Source organism: Alosa alosa, chromosome 6, assembly GCF_017589495.1.
Source record: "Alosa alosa isolate M-15738 ecotype Scorff River chromosome 6, AALO_Geno_1.1, whole genome shotgun sequence".
NCBI lineage: Eukaryota > Metazoa > Chordata > Actinopteri > Clupeiformes > Clupeidae > Alosa > Alosa alosa.
This window is the reverse complement of record NC_063194.1, coordinates 28,593,127-28,612,703: the sequence shown is the minus strand read 5'-3', so window position 1 is coordinate 28,612,703 and position 19,577 is coordinate 28,593,127. Positions and strand designations below refer to the sequence as shown.

At 44.6% G+C, this 19,577-nt stretch overlaps 1 protein-coding gene across 2 annotated transcripts in view; it reads left to right on the top strand.

The window, feature by feature from the left end:
- The first annotated feature begins 724 nt into the window (after positions 1–724).
- Positions 725–19,577, top strand: part of stxbp4 (syntaxin binding protein 4) — a 59,515-nt gene continuing 40,662 nt past the window's right edge. For both annotated transcript variants that reach the window (XM_048244745.1, XM_048244746.1), the window contains exons 1-13: positions 725–915; positions 3,893–3,966; positions 4,517–4,612; positions 4,835–4,904; positions 5,632–5,706; positions 11,196–11,272; positions 11,464–11,569; positions 12,726–12,858; positions 13,839–13,945; positions 14,516–14,768; positions 15,189–15,267; positions 17,692–17,798; positions 19,426–19,522. In XM_048244745.1, the coding sequence (XP_048100702.1) occupies positions 857–915; positions 3,893–3,966; positions 4,517–4,612; positions 4,835–4,904; positions 5,632–5,706; positions 11,196–11,272; positions 11,464–11,569; positions 12,726–12,858; positions 13,839–13,945; positions 14,516–14,768; positions 15,189–15,267; positions 17,692–17,798; positions 19,426–19,522 (1,333 nt within the window). In that variant the 5' untranslated portion in view covers positions 725–856. The remainder of the gene's footprint in view (positions 916–3,892; positions 3,967–4,516; positions 4,613–4,834; positions 4,905–5,631; positions 5,707–11,195; positions 11,273–11,463; positions 11,570–12,725; positions 12,859–13,838; positions 13,946–14,515; positions 14,769–15,188; positions 15,268–17,691; positions 17,799–19,425; positions 19,523–19,577) is intronic.

Sequence of the window (19,577 nt, the reverse complement as noted above, 5' to 3'; positions counted from 1 at the left end):
AAATGGTGAATAGTCATACTGGTTCCTAAGATGACGATTTATTGTATGTCTGTGTATATTAACAATTAATATTACAGTAATTATTGTATGATATATTTCGCATAATATTTAAATGTAACGGATACACATCGTGAGATTTTCTTTATTCAATCAGGTATTTTTTTCGAAGACGTAAACAAAATCTTGCAGTTCTGCTGGAATCCACCAGATGTCTCATGATTTGCGAATAGATAGGCTAAAACAAGTTAAATGAAGTTTATTTTTATTTTCTTCAACGACGTTTTTTCTTGAATGTTGAATGGAAGAATGCTGAGTGTCAACAAAAATCTTCAGATACAGATTCCCTACTGTAGGCTATAATATGTGGCAGGTGTCTTTGTATTAAAATGAGTGAATAAATTAATCATAGGGCATAATTAATGAAGTTAAACAGCTCTAAACCCTGTAAAACATTCTAACATTGTAGTTTCAAGACTTTTTGGGACCTTTCATCCTTACCGAGAGATAACTAGGCTAGTTTAAAAGTTTGAGTTCTTTGTTTACTCGACGCTCATTACTTGAGCTTACAATAGCCTACTACATACTGCATATGGGGGCGTTCTATGAAGGCGCGCCAACTGTACCGCGGTAGAGCGTGCTTCGCTCCGTCAGCTTGAGCTAGAGGTAAGGTGGTCACATGACTGTGGGGTATCAGCGAAGATTAAGCAGAAAGGTAGGAGTGTGTTTGTCTGACACTGTCTGGGTAGCCCTGAGTCTCCGCGGCCAGGCTGAGCGACCTGAAGTGAACCGTCTATCATATCTCGCAGACCAATGACGCTGCCGTGGTCTTAATACTTCATCATTTTATGCGTCAGCCATGTCATTGCTGCCCCAGTCGGAAGCGGAGCACTTTGATGGCTTATCCCTGCTGTACTGGTACGTGTCTCTCTATTTCTACTGTAAACAGTCCTCCTGCGGCTGCACCTGTCTGCTACGCTCTTTTTTACTGTCTAACGTCTTTCTTTCTGCATGTGCCTATGTATGAGGAAAGGTTACTTGAAATTCCTGCTACTCAAGGTAAATAACTACGTTTTAGGGTGAAATAAAGGAATTCTTGTGCCTCTGGTGAAGTTTTTGACCTTCACTGGATGTCACTTTTGGGGAGGATGCCTGAAGACAGCAGTTTAGGGAAATATTTGCAGTGTCACATGCTGTGTAACCTATTTTGGGGGTCTTTGTCAGATTAAAACATGAGGAAATTATCATTTAGATGAATGTTTGTAAATTGGAATTGTCTTTTTTTAAATACAGGTCATACATATTATCATGATGTGGAGTGGGTACAATAAAACAGATTAGGCGGTATTAGTAATTAGAGTAATGCAGTTTGGTCATTACACCAGTGTTGTATTCAGTGGAAAAAGTCAGTCTGCTCAGGAACGATGCCTCTACACACAAACAAATCATTTCAGGGCATGTTTATTACTTATGCACCTGGAGATATTTCCTGAATGGGGAGTCCTACAAAGACATTATGTATGTTTCTGTTAACAAATGTATTTATTTTATCAACATGTAAACGAAATTTCAGAAACTGGAAAATTAGTAAAATATAAGATGGAAGGAGAACACACAGTAAAATATAAGATGTAGGAAAACATTAAATGACTGGTCAGAAAATGATGATGATTCAAATGAAAGTAGTCTATCTCTCTCTCTCTCTCTGTGTGTCTATTTCTCAACTTCTTTCTTTATCTGTTGTTCTATTTCTCTCGTATACAGTGGGTGTTATAGTGCGTTCGACTTTCTGTGTATGAGTGGACTGATCTTTGGAAAGGAGGTCTGCCAAATAGGGTCAGAATCTTCCGAGGAGTTGAGCTTGTGGCCTGAGCTTCTGCTACACTCTCTGCGAGCCACATGATCCCTTACCTCACCTCACCACCACGGTCTACACACACCTCACCTAACTCTGGGGTGAACGCACCTCACCCCATAACTGAGGTGAACACAATCACATACAGGAGATTATTGGATTTTTTATCAGTAGCTCTGGCAGATTTATCCAAATCAGATTTTCTAAATGAGCTGTTCTACCCACTAACTAACCCACTTTCAACACTGTCCTGTCACTTGGGCACATCATAACAGTGATTAATTCAGACTTTTCAACTAATGGCTAATGCCTTGGCACATTCATTCAAATGAATATTTACAAAACAATTATGACATTAGTCATTTGATTCAGTGTAAACTTTCACAATACCATCAGGGAATGGTTTAATGGCCTTATGTCAATTCTGTTCTGTCAATTTTGTTATTCATTCGGAGAAATGCTGTAATCTGGATGGATGGATGTGTGTGTGTGTGTGTGTGTGTGTGTGTGTGTGTGTGTGTGTGTGTGTGTGTGTGTGTGTGTGTGTGTATGTGTCTGTGCTGTCAGCAGTGGGGCTATGCCGAAGACATTCATCACTGTGAGTGCTTATGTCACCATCACCCATGGACTTGTTGATTGTTTATGTTTTCTTTGTCTGCTGCACTGTCTACTGCAGTGGTCTCAAACGCCCGACCCACATGCGGGCCAAATGCGGCTCAGAACACAGTTTCTTACGGCCCCTTGATTGACTTATATTTGTAGCCTAATTCGACTCGTGTTCTGTCTTTTCCGTTCGCCTGTTTAAGAATGCTCAACAGTTTACTGTCTGACTCAACTAACTTTGGGACTGGAGTTACATACTGTCAGGTATGTTGTGTCAGTTGTGTCAGTTCATGCTGCTGTGGGTCAGCCAACCAAACCAATCAAATGAGTTTACCACAAGGGAACCAACCAATCAAATGAGCCTACCACAAGGGAACCAACCTAGCTATTTCCTCATGCTATTTCCTATTCCCCCCGAAAGTGGCCCCTTGAGACCCCTGGTCTACTGTCTTTGTGTAAAGCGCTTTGAGTAGCTATTTGTGCTAGGAAATGCGTTTGCTATTACTACATTTACATTTATTTATTTAGCAGATGCTTTTATCCAAAGTGACTTACAGTTAAGCCCTGAGAGGGCATAGGTTCCACTGATTTTAGAACAGCTAAGGGCCGTGTTAGTCACGACGCACAAGCAGAGTATAATATAATAGTCTGCACATTCATGCCATTAGCAAGACATCGAAGTGATTGGTGCCAGAAAATATAGATTTAAATAGATTGCATACTTAACGTCTAACTATTTCACTAAAGCTGTTTGATAGTCTGTGACCTTTCAGTCCAAGCCAACACACACACACACACACTCAAAACAGCTGTAGTGTACTGCAGTCCTTACCAGTGCATCTAGGTGATGCCAGTGTAACTCAGTGAGAGTGAGAGTCCAGTCTTGCCTGTAGGCTACTTCTCTGGGCCAGTTCGGTCTTCTTGTGTAAAATCAGCTCTGTAGGATCCCTCCAGCCAAGTCCATTTATCTGCCCTGCTGCCTGTGGTGACACTTGTTAACTGGTCCCCTGAACTGGGATTTGGCTTCCAATGAAACGCCCCGGTGCCTAATGGTTCAAATGGCCGTGCGTCACTAATCTTGCTCCCTTCAGGGAGGCTCATGTAATAGGCTTCCCTCATGCCAGGAGTGTGACTGTCACTTTGGCTGTCTCTGCATTGCAATAGCCTATGGGGCTGCGGCTGGACTACCGACAAACACTGGGACCATTGTTGAGTTTTACCTGAGATATGGACTGTTTCTACTGTATATCTCTATCTCTCGCATTGCTTGTGTAATTACTGGACCGTCACTGCATACCTGTAGTGGAGTGTCTGGGGACTCGTCACTCTCCAATGCTTGCGCATGATCTTGAGCGTCACTGCCTCAGTGCTGTGTGTCGGCCCATTAATGCCTCTACCGTCTGTGTTGCTGAAAGTGTCTCGGTGTTCCTGTTTCAGGACCATCATGGGCCCTCACGGGATCAACCGCGCTGTGCAGAGACTGGACTTCACCGACTGCAGACGGGGCCTGGGTGAGAGACACTCACACACTCATACATAGACTGACTCTAAAGGAAAGTCGTAGGATTACTGGAATACTATACTTGAAGGTGCTTTGGCCTGCATGCCTAAAAAAACATATAAACATGTAACGTGATGATATTACATGAAGAAATAAACATTAAACAGCATTAATAACCTTTATATTTGATTTATTATTTTCTATATTACTGCAATCTAATGTTATAAAATAACCCCAGTGGCTAGTGTGTTGCTCTTATGTTCTCTCCTCTCCTCTCCTCTCCTCTCCTCTCCTCTCCTCTCCTCTCCTCTCCTCTCCTCTCTTCTTCTCTCCTCTCCTCTGCTCTCTTCTCCTGCCCTTTCCTCTCATCTCCTTTTTTCCTCTCCTCTTCTCCAATCTCCTCTCCTCTGTTCTCTTCCTCTCCTCTCCTCTCCTCATCTCTCCTCCTCTCTCCTCTCATCTCCTCTCTCCCCTCCTCTCTCCTCTTCTCTCCTCCTCTCTCCTTTCCTCTCCTCTCCTCTCTGGCTGTGTCAGCTCTGACATAAGGTGTTTTTCCTTAGGTGTGAAGATCACTGGTGGATGCAGGCCAGAGACTGGTGAGGAGTTTGGCATCTTCATCAAGAGAGTGCTGCCTGGAGGAGTGGCTGCTCAGGATGGTGAGCGAGCGTAAACACTAAAAACAAACAAACAAATAAACAAACACACCTATACTTATGCAAACAAACAAACAAACAAACAAGTCCTCAAACAGACATGAGCACAGACAAACAAGCCACCAAACAAGTGATAAAACATTCACCACAAATGGAAACAATTGCATCTTTTTTGTAATTGTCTTGCTATGACCTATATTAAGAACAGAATCTGACTGTCTACAGGGCGGTTGCGATCAGGGGATCTTATTTTGGACGTCAATAACATAAACTTGTCTGGAGTCACTAATGAGAGGTAAGTTTGCTTCTGTTCTGACAAGAGTGTGTAGCCTGCAGTTCACTGTTTTAGCTATCATCACAGCTAGCTACCATACCAAATGCCACACTTTAGGTGAACTTCACTGGTGAACTGTACAGGTGAGCTGCACAGGTGCAAAATTAACCAATAAAATTAATAAGACAACCGCAGGATGGTCGTATTATGGTCACACTTGCAGGATGGTCGTAGTATGGTCACAGGGTGGTCGTGCTAAGCGTATGGTCAGGGTACCTGAGTCCGTGACCATCTTTAAAGCTATGACATGGATATACTGTGGTCCCCACGTGAGATTATCCCACTTGCTGACCGTCTTTTAAAAGACCCATCTGTTTTCATCAGATTTCCACTCAGACTTATGCTTTTATGCTTTTACGCCTGCGCTAAGCTCTCTCCGCTTATGTAAGCTGTTTTTAGGGAATTTGGCTCTCTTGTGTTTGGTCAATATTGTATTGCTGTTATCTTTGTTAGTTAGACACTTTTTTCCATTTTCATTATTCTGCTTTTGTCATTTTGTCATTTCCATGTTCAAGTTCCGCATGCCTTGTCCTCATACAGTATGCTGAATGACAATAATAGCCTATCAGTGTGCGTATGTGTGTGTGTGTGTGTGTGTGCACGAGTGTGTATACTGGCATAATTCAGTGATGAAATGCTTTTCCCATTTGCTCGGGATTGTCTGCCGCCTTCCTTCTTCCTCCTCCAGGGCAGTAGAGATCATCCGTGCGGCTTCTGCCTCCAACCACGTGTCTCTGCTGGTCGCCAGAGACGATGAGTCCAGGTGTGTATACAGGTTCTGAGCTCTAGGTCTGAGACATGCTGTGTGTCACATGTGAAATGAATATGAAATGACCTCTAACCACATACTAGTCTCTTAAGACATCCAGGTATAGTCAGCCAATCAGGTGTCTTGGGTTTGCCAGCTAGTGTATCAGATATCAATTCATAAGTAAAGGATATGAAGGAGAACAAGAAGTGTAGGTCACATGCTCACAAAATGCTCTTGTTTGCTTAAGTTGTTTTGATAAATAGATAGTTAGATAGATAGATAGATAGATTGATAGATGGATAGATAGATAGAAAGATAGATAGATAGATAGATAGATAGATAGATAGATAGATAGACCCTCCACACGTTATGTTACCACTTCAAGTTAGAGATTCAGTTGTGAATGTCTTTATTATCCACAAGGGAACTTTGCTGTTGGGTTTTACACTGTAGCTCTGTGATAATTCTGATTTAATGGCACTCCTTCTCACTCTCCAGTGTGTGGACATCAACACAGGATGTCCTTATCTACTAGAACAGAAGCATACAAAAGAAGGACAGATTAACAGGTTTCACTTGTGTAAAGTTTGCTCTCGGTTTTGCCGGCCTGAGTTCCTGCTCCGGTCAGCCGCGTGGCAGGGTTTCCCTAAGCTTGTTACTGACTGAGTGCCGTGGGGCACTGAGGTGTGCATTGATTGTTTTTGATCAATCTAAGAATAGCTCTAATACACTAAGACCATTAGCGTATAGCCAGGGTTCCTCACAGGAGACTTGGAAAGGTGCAAATGGAGGTTTGGGACCCGCAGTGGTGAAGCACCTGTCAAAATAACCAAATGACCATGTCAATTCATCTCGTCTCAGCCTTTCTTAACCATACGATCATCTAGGGCAGTGGTCCCCAAACTACGGCCCACCACCTCATTTTAGGTGGCCCCCCAAAACATGTCCGTGGTATATATAACCTCCGTAATTTCCCCCATTCATTCTCTATGGCGGGTCTTAACAGTACACATGTAATACTCTTTTTGTCCACTGGTGGTTGTTTTGGCGCTGTTTCGCGTTTGCCATCGAAAACGGAATGAAATGTATAGTAGGCCTACCTGCAAACAATGTAAGAGGCCTCTGCTGACTGCATCAGTGCTCAAAGTATTCTAAAAATGTATCAATTAATTGTTTATAACTAACTAACTTCTATTCAAGTCATAATTCTGGAACTTTCTGGAACTGGAAATGTGCATACAGAGTTCACAAAGTTCTCATCAGGTGAGTGAAAGTTAGAATGGTGGTCATTTCAGATGTTTCTGTAACTTTAAATTATTTGTAGGATATTGATTGTTCACAACTTGAGCTGTGTAGCCTATGCAAAGTTCAGAGTTCAAAATATACTTTTGGGACTCCCTGCTTATAGTTTTGAGAATGCTATTATTATTATTTCATTTGAGCTACTACATTTTACACTGATATGGCATGATGGCAATATAAACACAGATAACAATGATATTAAATTGCAATAGCCTATAGATTAAATGTAATGGAATATTCAACTAAGGTAGACTGCCTTTGTTCACAGCGCTAAGCTAGCTCTATGGTTACTGATATACTCCGAGTCTCTGGCCCTCTCTTAGAGCCAGGCATAGTGAGCTGGCCCTCGGAAGAAAAAGTTTGGGGACCACTGATCTAGGGTACCAAACCATACAGTATGGCATATCCCATGGATTGGGCCATGAATATCTTACAGTGTAAATTAGGCTCGACCCATTTGTAACCCAGACCTATTCCTATGTGTTCTAGTCTTTGCCAGATTATTGCAGGATGTGGGTTGGACTGACCTGGGGCATTGCACTGTATATCCAGCCTGCTAGAGTGATTCCGATTAGGGCAGTTTGGTCAGTTGGTTTGGCTGCTTTTGTGGTGGTTGGAACCTGATAGAACCAGATTGTGGCATTTGACATTGTAACATCATTGAGAGTTTGACAGGAAGCTCAGCACAAAAACGCTCCGGCTAAACAGATTTATTCTGTGGACAGACCGAAGAGGGTGAATTAATGTGTGAGGACATTTGGCTGTCGGTTATGTTCTCCTCTCTGTGTGTGACCATGTTTGTTTGTGATAGGGTGTGTGTGCGTGCGTGTGTGTGTGTGTGTGTGTGTGTGTGTGTGTGTGTGTGTGTGTGTGTGTGTGTGTGTCTGTGTCTGTGTCTGTGTGTCTGTGTTGGTGTGAGTGACTATACTATGTGTGCTGGTTTGTCTAAAATGTGTACTGTGTGTGTGTGTGCGCGCGTGTCTGTGTGTGTTTCCCAACCTCTCAGATGGATGTGTGTTGACGTATTAGGGCTAGCAGTCTGTCACAGTGATCCTGAAGCTCTCTGATAACCCCCACCCCCCCTCCTAAGGCACTGAGCAAAGCCCGGAGACCATAATAGCCAGTTCACACAGTAACACACGCATCAACTTTGGACACAAACACACGCACACACGCATGCACACACACATACAGAGAGAGAAAGGGGTTTGATGGAGAACTACCATGACCTGGTCTTCTACCTGCCTCAGGTTGTTGTCTCAGGTTGGGATTAGGTGAGGCCGGAAATCCTGCTCTGTGCCTGTCGAGGCCGTCCCTGTCTCTGTGCAGTGTCTGAGCCCACTCAGGTCTTAGCTGTCATCTCTCACCCATACACACGCATACACACACACACACATTCAAAGACACACGCACACAAACACACAGAGTGCGCTCAGGATTTAACTATCATCTCTTTCACATACACACATACACACACACACACACACACACACCTACCCACATGCAAACACACACATACACATACACACAGAAAGAGAGAGAGAGGGAGCGTGCGCTTAGGACTTAACTATCATCTCATTCCCAATCTAATTAGCTGCCAGTAATCTACTGCTCAAGGACTAATGGAGAAGTCACATTTAATAGGCCCTTCAGCATTAGCGCCACAGCCACTAAAACTCCGGGCTCATTAGCCTAATTATCACTAATGGGGAACTGCACTGGCCTCTGCTACGCTATCACTCCTTCACACAGCGCCGACACCTCTGCTAACACGCCACTGTTTATTCATCACATCTCTCTCTCCTCTTTCATCTATCCCCCCATCACATCTCTCTCTCTCCTTTCATCTATCCCCCATCACATCTCTCTCTCTCCTTTCATCTATCCCTCCATCACATCCCTCTCTCTCTCATTTTATCTATCCCTCCATCACATCTCTCTCTCTCCTTTCATCTATCTCTCCATCACATCCCTCTCTCTCTCCTTTTATCCATCCCTCCATCACATCTCTCTCTCCATCTCTCTTACGCCCTTCTGCGTTCACTCCCCTCTGGCCTTGCAGTGGCAGTGCAACAGCCTGTGGATGGTGCATGGGCAGAATCTGCATCATTCTAAAAAGGCCATGAGATGTGAGCATGTGCACCTTGCTTTTGCTGTGTGTTGCTTTCATATTTAACCCTCCTCCCTCTTTCTCTCCTCTCTCCACCTCCTCTTTCCTCCTCTCTTCACCTCCTCCTGCCCTCCTCTTTCCACCTCCTCATTCCCTCCTCTCTCCACCTCCTCATTCTCTCCTCTCTCCACCTCCTCATTCCCTCCTCTCTCCACCTCCTCATTCTCTCCTCTCTCCACCTCCTCCTTTCCTCCTCTCTCCACCTCCTCCTGCCCTCCTCTCTCCACCTCCTCCTTACTCCCTTTCCACCTCCTCATTCTCTCCTCTCTCCACCTCCTCCTGCCCTCCTCTCTTCACCTCCTCCTTACTCCCTTTCCACCTCCTCATTCTCTCCTCTCTCCACCTCCTCCTTTCCTCCTCTCTCCACCTCCTCCTGCCCTCCTCTCTTCACCTCCTCCTTACTCCCTTTCCACCTCCTCATTCTCTCCTCTCTCCACCTCCTCCTTTCCTCCTCTCTCCACCTCCTCCTGCCCTCCTCTCTTCACCTCCTCCTTACTCCCTTTCCACCTCCTCATTCTCTCCTCTCTCCACCTCCTCCTTTCCTCCTCTCTTCACCTCCTCTCTCCACCTCCTCATTCCCTCCTCTCTTCTCTTTCCTCCTCTCTTCACCTCCTCATTCTCTCCTCTCTCCACCTCCTCCTTTCCTCCTCTCTTCACCTCCTCTCTCCACCTCCTCATTCCCTCCTCTCTTCTCTTTCCTCCTCTCTTCACCTCCTCATTCTCTCCTCTCTCCACCTCCTCCTTTCCTCCTCTCTCCACCTCCTCTGTATGTGTCTGTAGGTAGCTAGTTGTTGTGCCTTGAATTCATTTTGAAACAAGCTCATCTGAAGTAGAGGGATGCAAATATACTATATCAGTTAGATAGCCAGCTATTTATCATCAAGGCGCTACAGGTCCATTCCCACCAAAACATTCTATTTCAGATAGATAGATAGATAGATAGATAGATATATACTTTATTGATCCCCAGGGGAAATTCAAGGACACCTTACTTCCTTCTGCTGCGCTGCCATGACAGAAGAAGCACAATTGTACTGATTGCAGTTGTGTTGCTACAGCATTTCAAATGCCCCCATCCACCCCCACCTCACCTTCTTGCTGTACCAAAGATTACCAAATGCCCCCATCCACCCCCACCTCACCTTCTTGCTGTACCAAAGATTACCACATTGTTGCATATGAGTAAAAAGCATCTTATCGTACCTTATAGGATTTATCATTATGATTGAGGCATATTTAATACCTTACCTTAGCTCCCTGTTAAAATTCAATGGGTCACAATACCAGGGCACAGTCTCATCTCCCTTGAAACCCCATATGTGAGATCTGACTTTGCTGGAATTTTGCTTTCAGCTTTTTCGCACCTCATAAATGGAACAAACTGCAAGAAAGTCAGTCAATCAGTCAAGTTGTTTTTAAATGTTCTTAACTAACTCACTACTGCCTGATTTATGTCTTTATTTTTCTTCTGTGTTCTTTCATTTTGATTGTATTCTTCTCGGATTCAATGTTGTATTTTGTACTCTGTTTTTGACTGTTTGTCATTGCTGCAAAAGAGCTCTCTGGGCTCAGTCAAATTCCCCTGAATAAACAATTGAAATACAAAAGATGTGTCTAAGAGAGTAGAGCGCTGGACAGAAACAGAGGACCCACCAGAAGGGGGATCCACTGGGCCAGGGTGGATGTGCTTTGTGCGTTTAATGGCATTCAAGTTTTCCCTGAGTGTGAATGGAACCTGTACCACAGGACCATCTGTACTGTAGCCGGAAAATGATCAAGTATTTGATTATGGCCTCAGATCAATCAGAGTATGCATGTGTATGTCTGTGTGTGTTTCATGCGTATTTGTATATGTGTGTGTGTTGGGGGGTCAGTTTGTGTGTGTGTGTGTGTGTGTGTGTGTGTCTGTGTGTACATAGGCCTTTTCGTGCATGTTTTCATTGCTTTTTGTGTTTTGTGTATGGATAAACGTGTGTGTCTTTGTTTGTGTGTGTGTGTGTGTGTGTGTGTGTGTCTGTGTAATCTATAGGAGGGAGTTTCGGGTGCTAATGCAGAAGTCTAGTAGCAGCTGGTATGGAAAAAACACTCCTCCAACTCCCTCTGCAGGTCTGTGTGTGTGTCTGTGTGTGTGTGTGTGTGTGTGTGTGTCTCTGTGTGTGTGTGTCTGTGTGTGCTGTCTAAATGTGTACTGCTATGTTTATACCACTATATTTGAATGGATACATGTGAGATTTTGTCAGGGTTGGTAAATGTGTGTGTCTGTGTGTGTGTGTGTGTGGGTGTGTTTCCATCTCCAGCGAAACTGGCAGATACAGCCTCGTCCTCCTCGTCCTCTGCCTCCACCAGCCCTCTGCTGCTCAGCCCTGCTTGCACTGTACCACAGACACCTCCCCAGGCGTTCAGGTAACACGCACACAATAAACACACATACAGTATACACACACACACACACATACAGTATACACACACTCACATACACACACACACATACACACACACGCAGGCACACACACACACACACACACACACACTCCAGTCCTCTCCTACGATTCTCTTAAATTTGTTCGGATTATAATATTCTGAAAATAATCTTTGAGAATCACGTCCTTGGGAAAGAACAGAACTATCTTTACTTGGAATAATTTACAGTGCTTCTCTATTTGAGTGTAACATGTACAATATTACCGAGAAATATTATGGAAATAATGGCCTAGTTTTTTTTTGCCTTTAACGTGACAGGACAGTAGAGAATGACAGGAAGCGAGTGGGAGAGAGAGTCGGGGTGGGATCCGGAAAGGACCACGGGGCGGGAATCAAACCCGGGTCGCCGGTGTACGGTGCAGGTGCCCCAGCCAGTTGCGCCACAGCTGGGGCCTGGTTGCCCTAGTTTTGATGTTATTGTTTTTTTGGTCCTGTGACTTCCCTCTCTTGTGTGGGTGTGTGTGTATATGTGTGTGTGTGTGTGTGTGTGTGTGTAGGGTTGGGTAGGGTAAGGTAGGATGGGGTGGGCCGTGTTTGGAAGAGTGACACAGCCTGTCCTGATTACTAATGGACTTTGTCTACCTGGCTGGATCTAGTAAGCCTGTGTTCTCTCTGCCCTGTGTCTTAGGGCACATGGAAACTATTAACATTCAATAGCATGTCAAGTAGTAAAGTATACATATTCATGCACAAATACTCACATACTCATACACACATACAAACAAACACACATATACATGATGTGGGGCATTGCCACCTGTACCATAAAGTCCCTCTGTGTGTGTGTGTGTGTGTGTGTGTGTGTGTGTGTGTGTGTGTTCGTGTATGTATGTGTGTGTGTGTGTGTGTGTGTGTGTGTGTGTGTGTGTGTGTGTGTGTGTGAGAAAGAGAGAGAGAGAGTGAGCATATGTGTGTGTGGCAGCATGTTTTTGTGAGGGGCTTAGTCCGTGTGCTTATAAAAATATCCCCTGGTAGATTAGATCAGGGCCATTCACCAAAAAACACCCTCTCTAATCATCCCTACATTGTGTGCCACCCATCCATCGCCACAGCCTCATTTATATCCCTATCTCCACAGCGACTGTGTTATACAGCTCATATGTGTTGCCAAGGGAACGGGTCTGGGCCTCCACATCAAGGGCGGGACCAACAGGCCGGAGGGGCCAATGGTCTTCATCCAGGAAGTCATGGCAGGGGGAGACTGCCAAAAGGTGAGCGAAGAAGAGTCTGGCTTTACAGTGTAGAATTAAGGAGGAGATTAGCTTTACAGTGTAGAATTAAGAAGGGAAGACTGGGTTTACAGTGTAGAATTAAGGAGGAGATTAGCTTTACAGTGTAGAATTAAGGAGGGAAGACTGGCTTTACAGTGTAGAATTAAGGAGGAGATTAGCTTTACAGTGTAGAATTAAGGAGGAGATTAGCTTTACAGTGTAGAATTAAGAAGAGGAGATTAGCTTTACAGTGTAGAATTAAGGAGGAGACTGGCTTTACAGTGTAGAATTAAGAAGAGGAGATTAGCTTTACAGTGTAGAATTAAGGAGGAGATTAGCTTTACAGTGTAGAATTAAGGAGGAGACTGGGTTTACAGTGTATAATTAAGAAGAGGAGATTAGCTTTACAGTGTAGAATTAAGAAGAGGAGACTGGGTTTACAGTGTAGAATTAAGAAGGGAAGACTGGGTTTACAGTGTAAAAAGCTGTACATATTTATCCATAAACATACAGAACTTTCCTGTTAAGGAAAGCCAGTGCTCATTACCATGCAGTAGTGTTCATTATCATGCAAACTAGTCAGATTCTGGCACATTTAAATGAACCACCTCATGGCTGCAGATGCAAGATAGAAAAAAAAAACACTCTTGATATTAGCAGGTTGGGTGTGTGTTGGTCACAGTTTGATCAGGCTGCAAGAAGGATTGACGGTGTCAAGTAGCACTGAGTCTCCACATCAGCCATGTGGTTGGCCTTTGAGATGCAGAGGCACTTAGGTAAATAGTAGATCCACGTCAATTAGCAAGTTAGCAAAGTTGGCTGCCAGAGCTATAAATGTGTGTGTGTGTGTGTGTGTGTGTGTGTGTGTGTGTGTGTGTGTGTGTGTGTGTGTGTGTTTGTGTTTCTGTGTGTGTGCGTGCATGTGTGTATGTGTGTATCTGTGTGTCCGTGTGTGTGTGTGTGTGTGTTTCCTTATGCAGGATGGGCGTCTGAAAGCAGGGGACCAGCTAATCTCCATCAATAAAGAGTCCTGCATAGGAGTCACACATGAAGAGGCCCAGAACATCATCATACGCTCCAAACTCAGGTCAGAGTTCAAAGGTCATAGCATCATAATTTACTCCAAACTCAGGTCAAACGTGAAAGGTCATTGCGTCATCACATGCATCATCATACACTCCAAACTCAGGTAGAGTTCAAAGGTCGCAGCATCATTGTATGCTCCAAACTCAGGTCAGATGTCACAGCATCAGCATACGGTACATATCCAGACTGGTCAAAGCTCACTTTTATGCTAGAACCTTCTTTACAGGCCAGTTTCTGTCAGATTAAATCACCTATGGCCTTCAAACAGCACAGATGCCCACAACCCACAACATCCCACAGGAAGACAACTATTAGTTGGATGAATTAAGTACTTTTTGAACAATTGATGTTTACATTTTCAGGAAAGATAGCTCAATATCTGTGTTCTTGGGCCCTGTAAAAAAAACATTATGCCTATACAACAATTTCCTAGTAGCTTAATGCAACCCCTGCTTTTAGTTTACAATTAAGGCTAAAGCTGTAATTGCCCCTTCTCGTTCTGTTAAGGTGGCTGTAACTCATAGCCGTATATTCGGCTCTGCTGTAACTGACTCTCTGTCTCCCCCTGCAGGCCAGACCCCACAGTGGAAATTGCGTTCATCAGACGCCGATCCTCGTCCAGTTCCAGCGGTAGTGGCCCCCACAGCCCTGTCTTCACGTCAGTCGCTGGTGGGGGGGCGCTGCCTCGCCCCCCTGCCCCAGAGACGCTACACCCTCCTCCACCCCTTTCCACCAATCCACCCCCCCCCTCCTCCCTCCTCCCAAAGGTTATCCCCGTCACCAGCACAGGCAGCGAGACCCTGCCCACACTCACTCTCAGCCAGGTGAGACATATGAACACACACACACACATACCACACACACATGCACGCACGCACACACACACACACACACACACACACACACACACACACACACACACACACATACTGTACCGCACACACATGCACGTATGCACGTATGCACGCAAGCACGTACACACACGCACACACATACCACACACACACACGCACGCATGCACGCAAGCACGCACACACACACACACACACACACACACACAAACACGCACTAACAAATATATAAGATGTTGCATTTCACACACACACACACACACACACACACACACACACACACACACACACACACACACAGCTTATAAATACAAATATATACATAGATTGACACTAAGCTGTGTGTGTGTGTGTGTGTGTGTGTGTGTGTGCGTGCTGTTATGTCCTCTGTAGGTAGGTGATGTGTGTGCAAAGGATAACAGTGCACCTGTTCCACCCCCTGTGAGTGTGTGCAGCACAGTGTCCAGCTCTGGTAAGACAGCACACTTTCTATGTTGTTACCAGTCCATGCTGATGTACAGCAAGCTAGATGAGACCATAGAGGAGTAGAGATACCGTAGCATAACCATAAAGGTTAGCCTACATCACATGCTACAGGAGAGATACCGTAGCATAACCATAAAGGTTAGCCTACATCACATGCTACAGGAGAGATACCGTAGCATAACCATAAAGGTTAGCCTACATCACATGCTACAGGAGAGCTACTGTAGCATAACCATAGAGGTTAGCCTACATCACATGCTACAGGAGAGCTACTGTAGCATAACCACAGAGGTTAGCCTACATCACATGCTACAGGACAGCTACTGTAGCATAACCACAGAGGTTAGCCTACATCACATGCTACAGGACAGCTACTGTAGCATAACCAAAGATGGCATAACCACAGAGGTTAGTCTACATCTAATGCTACAGGAGAGCTACCGTAGCATTACATTACATTACATTTAGCAGACACTTCTTGACCAAAGTGACTTACATATGTCAGCTATATTACAAGGGATCACATTGTCCCCGGAGCAACTTGGGGTTAAGTGCCTTGCTCAAGGGCACAACGGTGGAAGCTGGGAATTGAACCGACAACTTTCAGGCTACTGCACGCTAGCCCAGCTCCTCAACCACTACATTACCACCGCCCCACTACAGAGGTTAGCCTACATCTAATGCTACAGGAGAGCTACTGTAGCTTAACCACAGAGGTTAGCCTACATCACATGCTACAGGAGAGCTACTGTAGCATAACCATAAAGGTTAGCCTACATCACATGCTACAGGAGAGCTACTGTAGCATAACCATAAAGGTTAGCCTACATCTGAAAATGAAATGAAAATCTGATGCTACAGGAGAGCTGTGCAGATGACACGCGCAATATAGATATGAAATCATAGATATGAAATTTGATAAACCAATCACATGCAACCAGTGTTCCATTTTGATCTATAATAAACCAATCACATGCACCCAGTGTTCAATTCTGATCTATAATAAACCAATCACATGCAACCAGTTCTGATCTATCTATCTATTTTGTTATTGATTATCTTCCGCCTGACTCTGCCCACTTTGTGCGTCTGACTTCGCTCTGGCCACAGTGCGCATGTACTGTCAACAAAATACGCTGTCAAACTCGCAACCATGGTCTTTCACAGGCTGTAATCTCTCCAACTGATGTGTTTCCACGTAGGGTTGAGTGGAGACAAGGTTCATAGGTGTATCTCTCTCTCTCTCTCTCTTTCTCTCTCTCTCTCTCTCCTGAAGTTGTTTAATTTCCACAGTGACCCACTTCTGCATCCTGATTGTTTGTTCACTGTGTTGTGTCCACACAAAAAGAACACGCATCCCAGCTTTACTGTGCATGTAGCGGCAGCTACTGTGTGCTAATCTACTATTCCATCAGAAAAGGGACACAGCATGATAAGCTGTTTGTTTTGTGTGTTCACATGAATTTAAAAACCCTGGTCATGCTCCAGCTTTAATCAGAAAGGATGGAAACCCATTACAAATGAATTTGGTTGGGAGACTGAGCAAAAGGTGTCAACCTTTCATTAGGCTATTGATTGAATTGACATTGTTATTTATTATAGCTATTCTCCTTAATGTAGTCTTAATAACTTTTTAAATTGTTTATTTAACTATTGTATTGTTGTTATTGGTATGTTGCTTTGGACAAAAGCGTCTGCCAAATCCCATAACCATCTAAAACATTTTTTTTTAATTGTTTTGTTTACACTTTTTTGCTTACTACATTCCATGTCAGAGTTTTGATCAAGGTGTAAGGCGTAAGGTTAGCTTGTCTGCCCTGTTACAGATAGCCTTGACATGACCCTGCCTTGTGTAATTTAGAGTGTATGGGGTGAGTCGATGTAGTTCAAGGTATGACGTTAGCCTGTCTGCTCTGGGGTGTCTGGGACAATGACAGTTTCATAGGAGAGCTTGTCTCAGCCAAACAAGGCAGTGCTGAGATGGCCTGTCAGAACAGTTTGACTAGGAGCCGTGATCTGTGCTAGACAGCAATATCTAGGCTTGCCTGCTGTCAAACAAAGCACAAATACTAGCTTATACTGTATATGGGTCATAAGAAGGAGTGAAAACATCAGCAAATGTCCATGTTTAATAATACCCAAACTCAGAGCAGAAAGCCCATCCACTCAGTGCTTTGCTAATCACTAACATGAACCCAGGTTCCCCAGGTAGTGCTGCTGGTCCTAGAACAGATCCTGCCATGATGGAGCTGGGGTGGAACCGATGTTGGTGTTGAACTGGTGTTGAACTGGACCTGACCTGGTGCTGACTAAACTTGAATTGAGACGTTTTTCTTTCTTTGTTGGTGTCTGTAGGAGATGGTACTGTAATATCTGACATAATGAGTGGTACCTTCTTCTCATCCTCCAGAGGCTGCCATCAATCTGCCCTCACCAACCAATCAGAACACATGTAACCCAAGTCCCGCCTCCAGCCCCATTCCTAGCAGGCCACTCCCACTAGAGAAGCTGGAACTGGTGAGGTTCTGTAACCACACGCACACACACACACACACACACACACACACACACACACACACACACACACACACACACACACACACAGACCGACACGAAACATGTTTACATACACATACCTACATCAGAGCATAACATTAGAGTTTGCACACACACACACACACACAGACACAGACACCGACACTGACACATGTTTACACACACATACCTACATCATAACATAACAATACAGTTTGCACACACACACACACACACACACACACACACACACACACACAGACCAACACATGTTCAAACAAACACCAGATCAAATACCAACAGTACATGTAGAAGGTCAGAGCAGTAGTACAATCTTACACACACACGAGTACACACACACACACACACACACACACACACACACACACACACACACACACACACACACACACACACATACACACACACACACATACACACACACACACACTTCATGAGGACAAAGTCAACATTGTTCCTACAGAGGTCCAATTTGGATGATCCCCTGGAGGCATAATTACAAATGCCCAGTGTTATGTGGTATTGTGTATCTTTGAAGTGTGTGTGTGTGTGTGTGTGTGTGTGTGTGTGTGTGTGGTTCTGCAGTAGTATTATCTCACTCCCACTTGTCCTCTGCGCTGTTGGAAAATCAATCTCTCCATCGCAGCTCCATTGCCTCTGCACCCTGCCCTCCTCTCCTCCATCACGCAATCCTGGACTGATGGGCTTAGGGCCAGTAAATACACAATAATAACAATAATAATAACACTATCATATGTATTTTATTATTACTGACAATACACATTAACATCAGCCATACCAAAGAAACAGAAGAGGAAAGTCCAGTGTTATAGAATGCATGTGTGTGTGTGTGTGTGTGTATGTGTACAGTATGTGTGTGTGTGTGTGTGCGGATCTATGCGTGTTTAGAGAGTGTGTTTGTACCCCTCCCTCTCTCTCCCTCTGTGCCCATGTGCGTTGGTGAGTGTGTGTGTGTGTGTGTGTGTGTGTGTGTGTGTGTGTGTGTGTGTGTGTGTGTGTGTGTGTGGGCGTGGTGTCAGTGAGAGTGTGTGTGTGGGCGTGTATGGTGTGAACGCAGTGATCCCAGACTTTGATGCCAGTGGCTGTTGTTTTGTGTGGTTTGTTTGGGTGAAGTTGAGTTTCTGTGTGAGGCTGTCTCTCGTGGTCTCTGGTCTCATCCAGCATCAGGTTAGTCCAGCCCTCTCCATGAACACTGTGTCCTGGTGACCTGGTGGGTTTTATAAGGCTTCCTTCTTCTGGCTTTGAGTGTGTCTGGATACGTGTATTAATTCTTTAGCGGTTTGTCTCTGTTTTGCTCTAAGAATTCGTGTGGGAGCTCCCTCTCTCTCTCTCTCTCTGTGTGTGTGTGTGTGTGTGTGTGTGTGTGTGCATCTGAGGCTCTGAGAATCTCTGTGTGTGTGTGTGTGCATCTGAGGATCTGAGGATCTACCCCCTGCTGGGCCGTGCTCTGAGGACTCATGTATATTATATCTGTGTGTGTACTCTGCTCTAAAGACTTACTGTGTGTGTGTGTGTGTGTGTGTGTGTGTGTGTGTGTGTGTGTGTGTGTGTTTGTGTGTGTGTGTAGGCTCTGGAGGTGTTGGGGTTGAGGCCCACTGAGGTTCAAAGGCAGAATCTGAGGGAGAAGCTGAGAGCTGCACCAGGCGGAGGCGTCGCACACGGAGGTGAGATGGAGATCCTCCTGCGTGTGTGTGTTTGCGTGTGTGTGTGTGTGTGTGT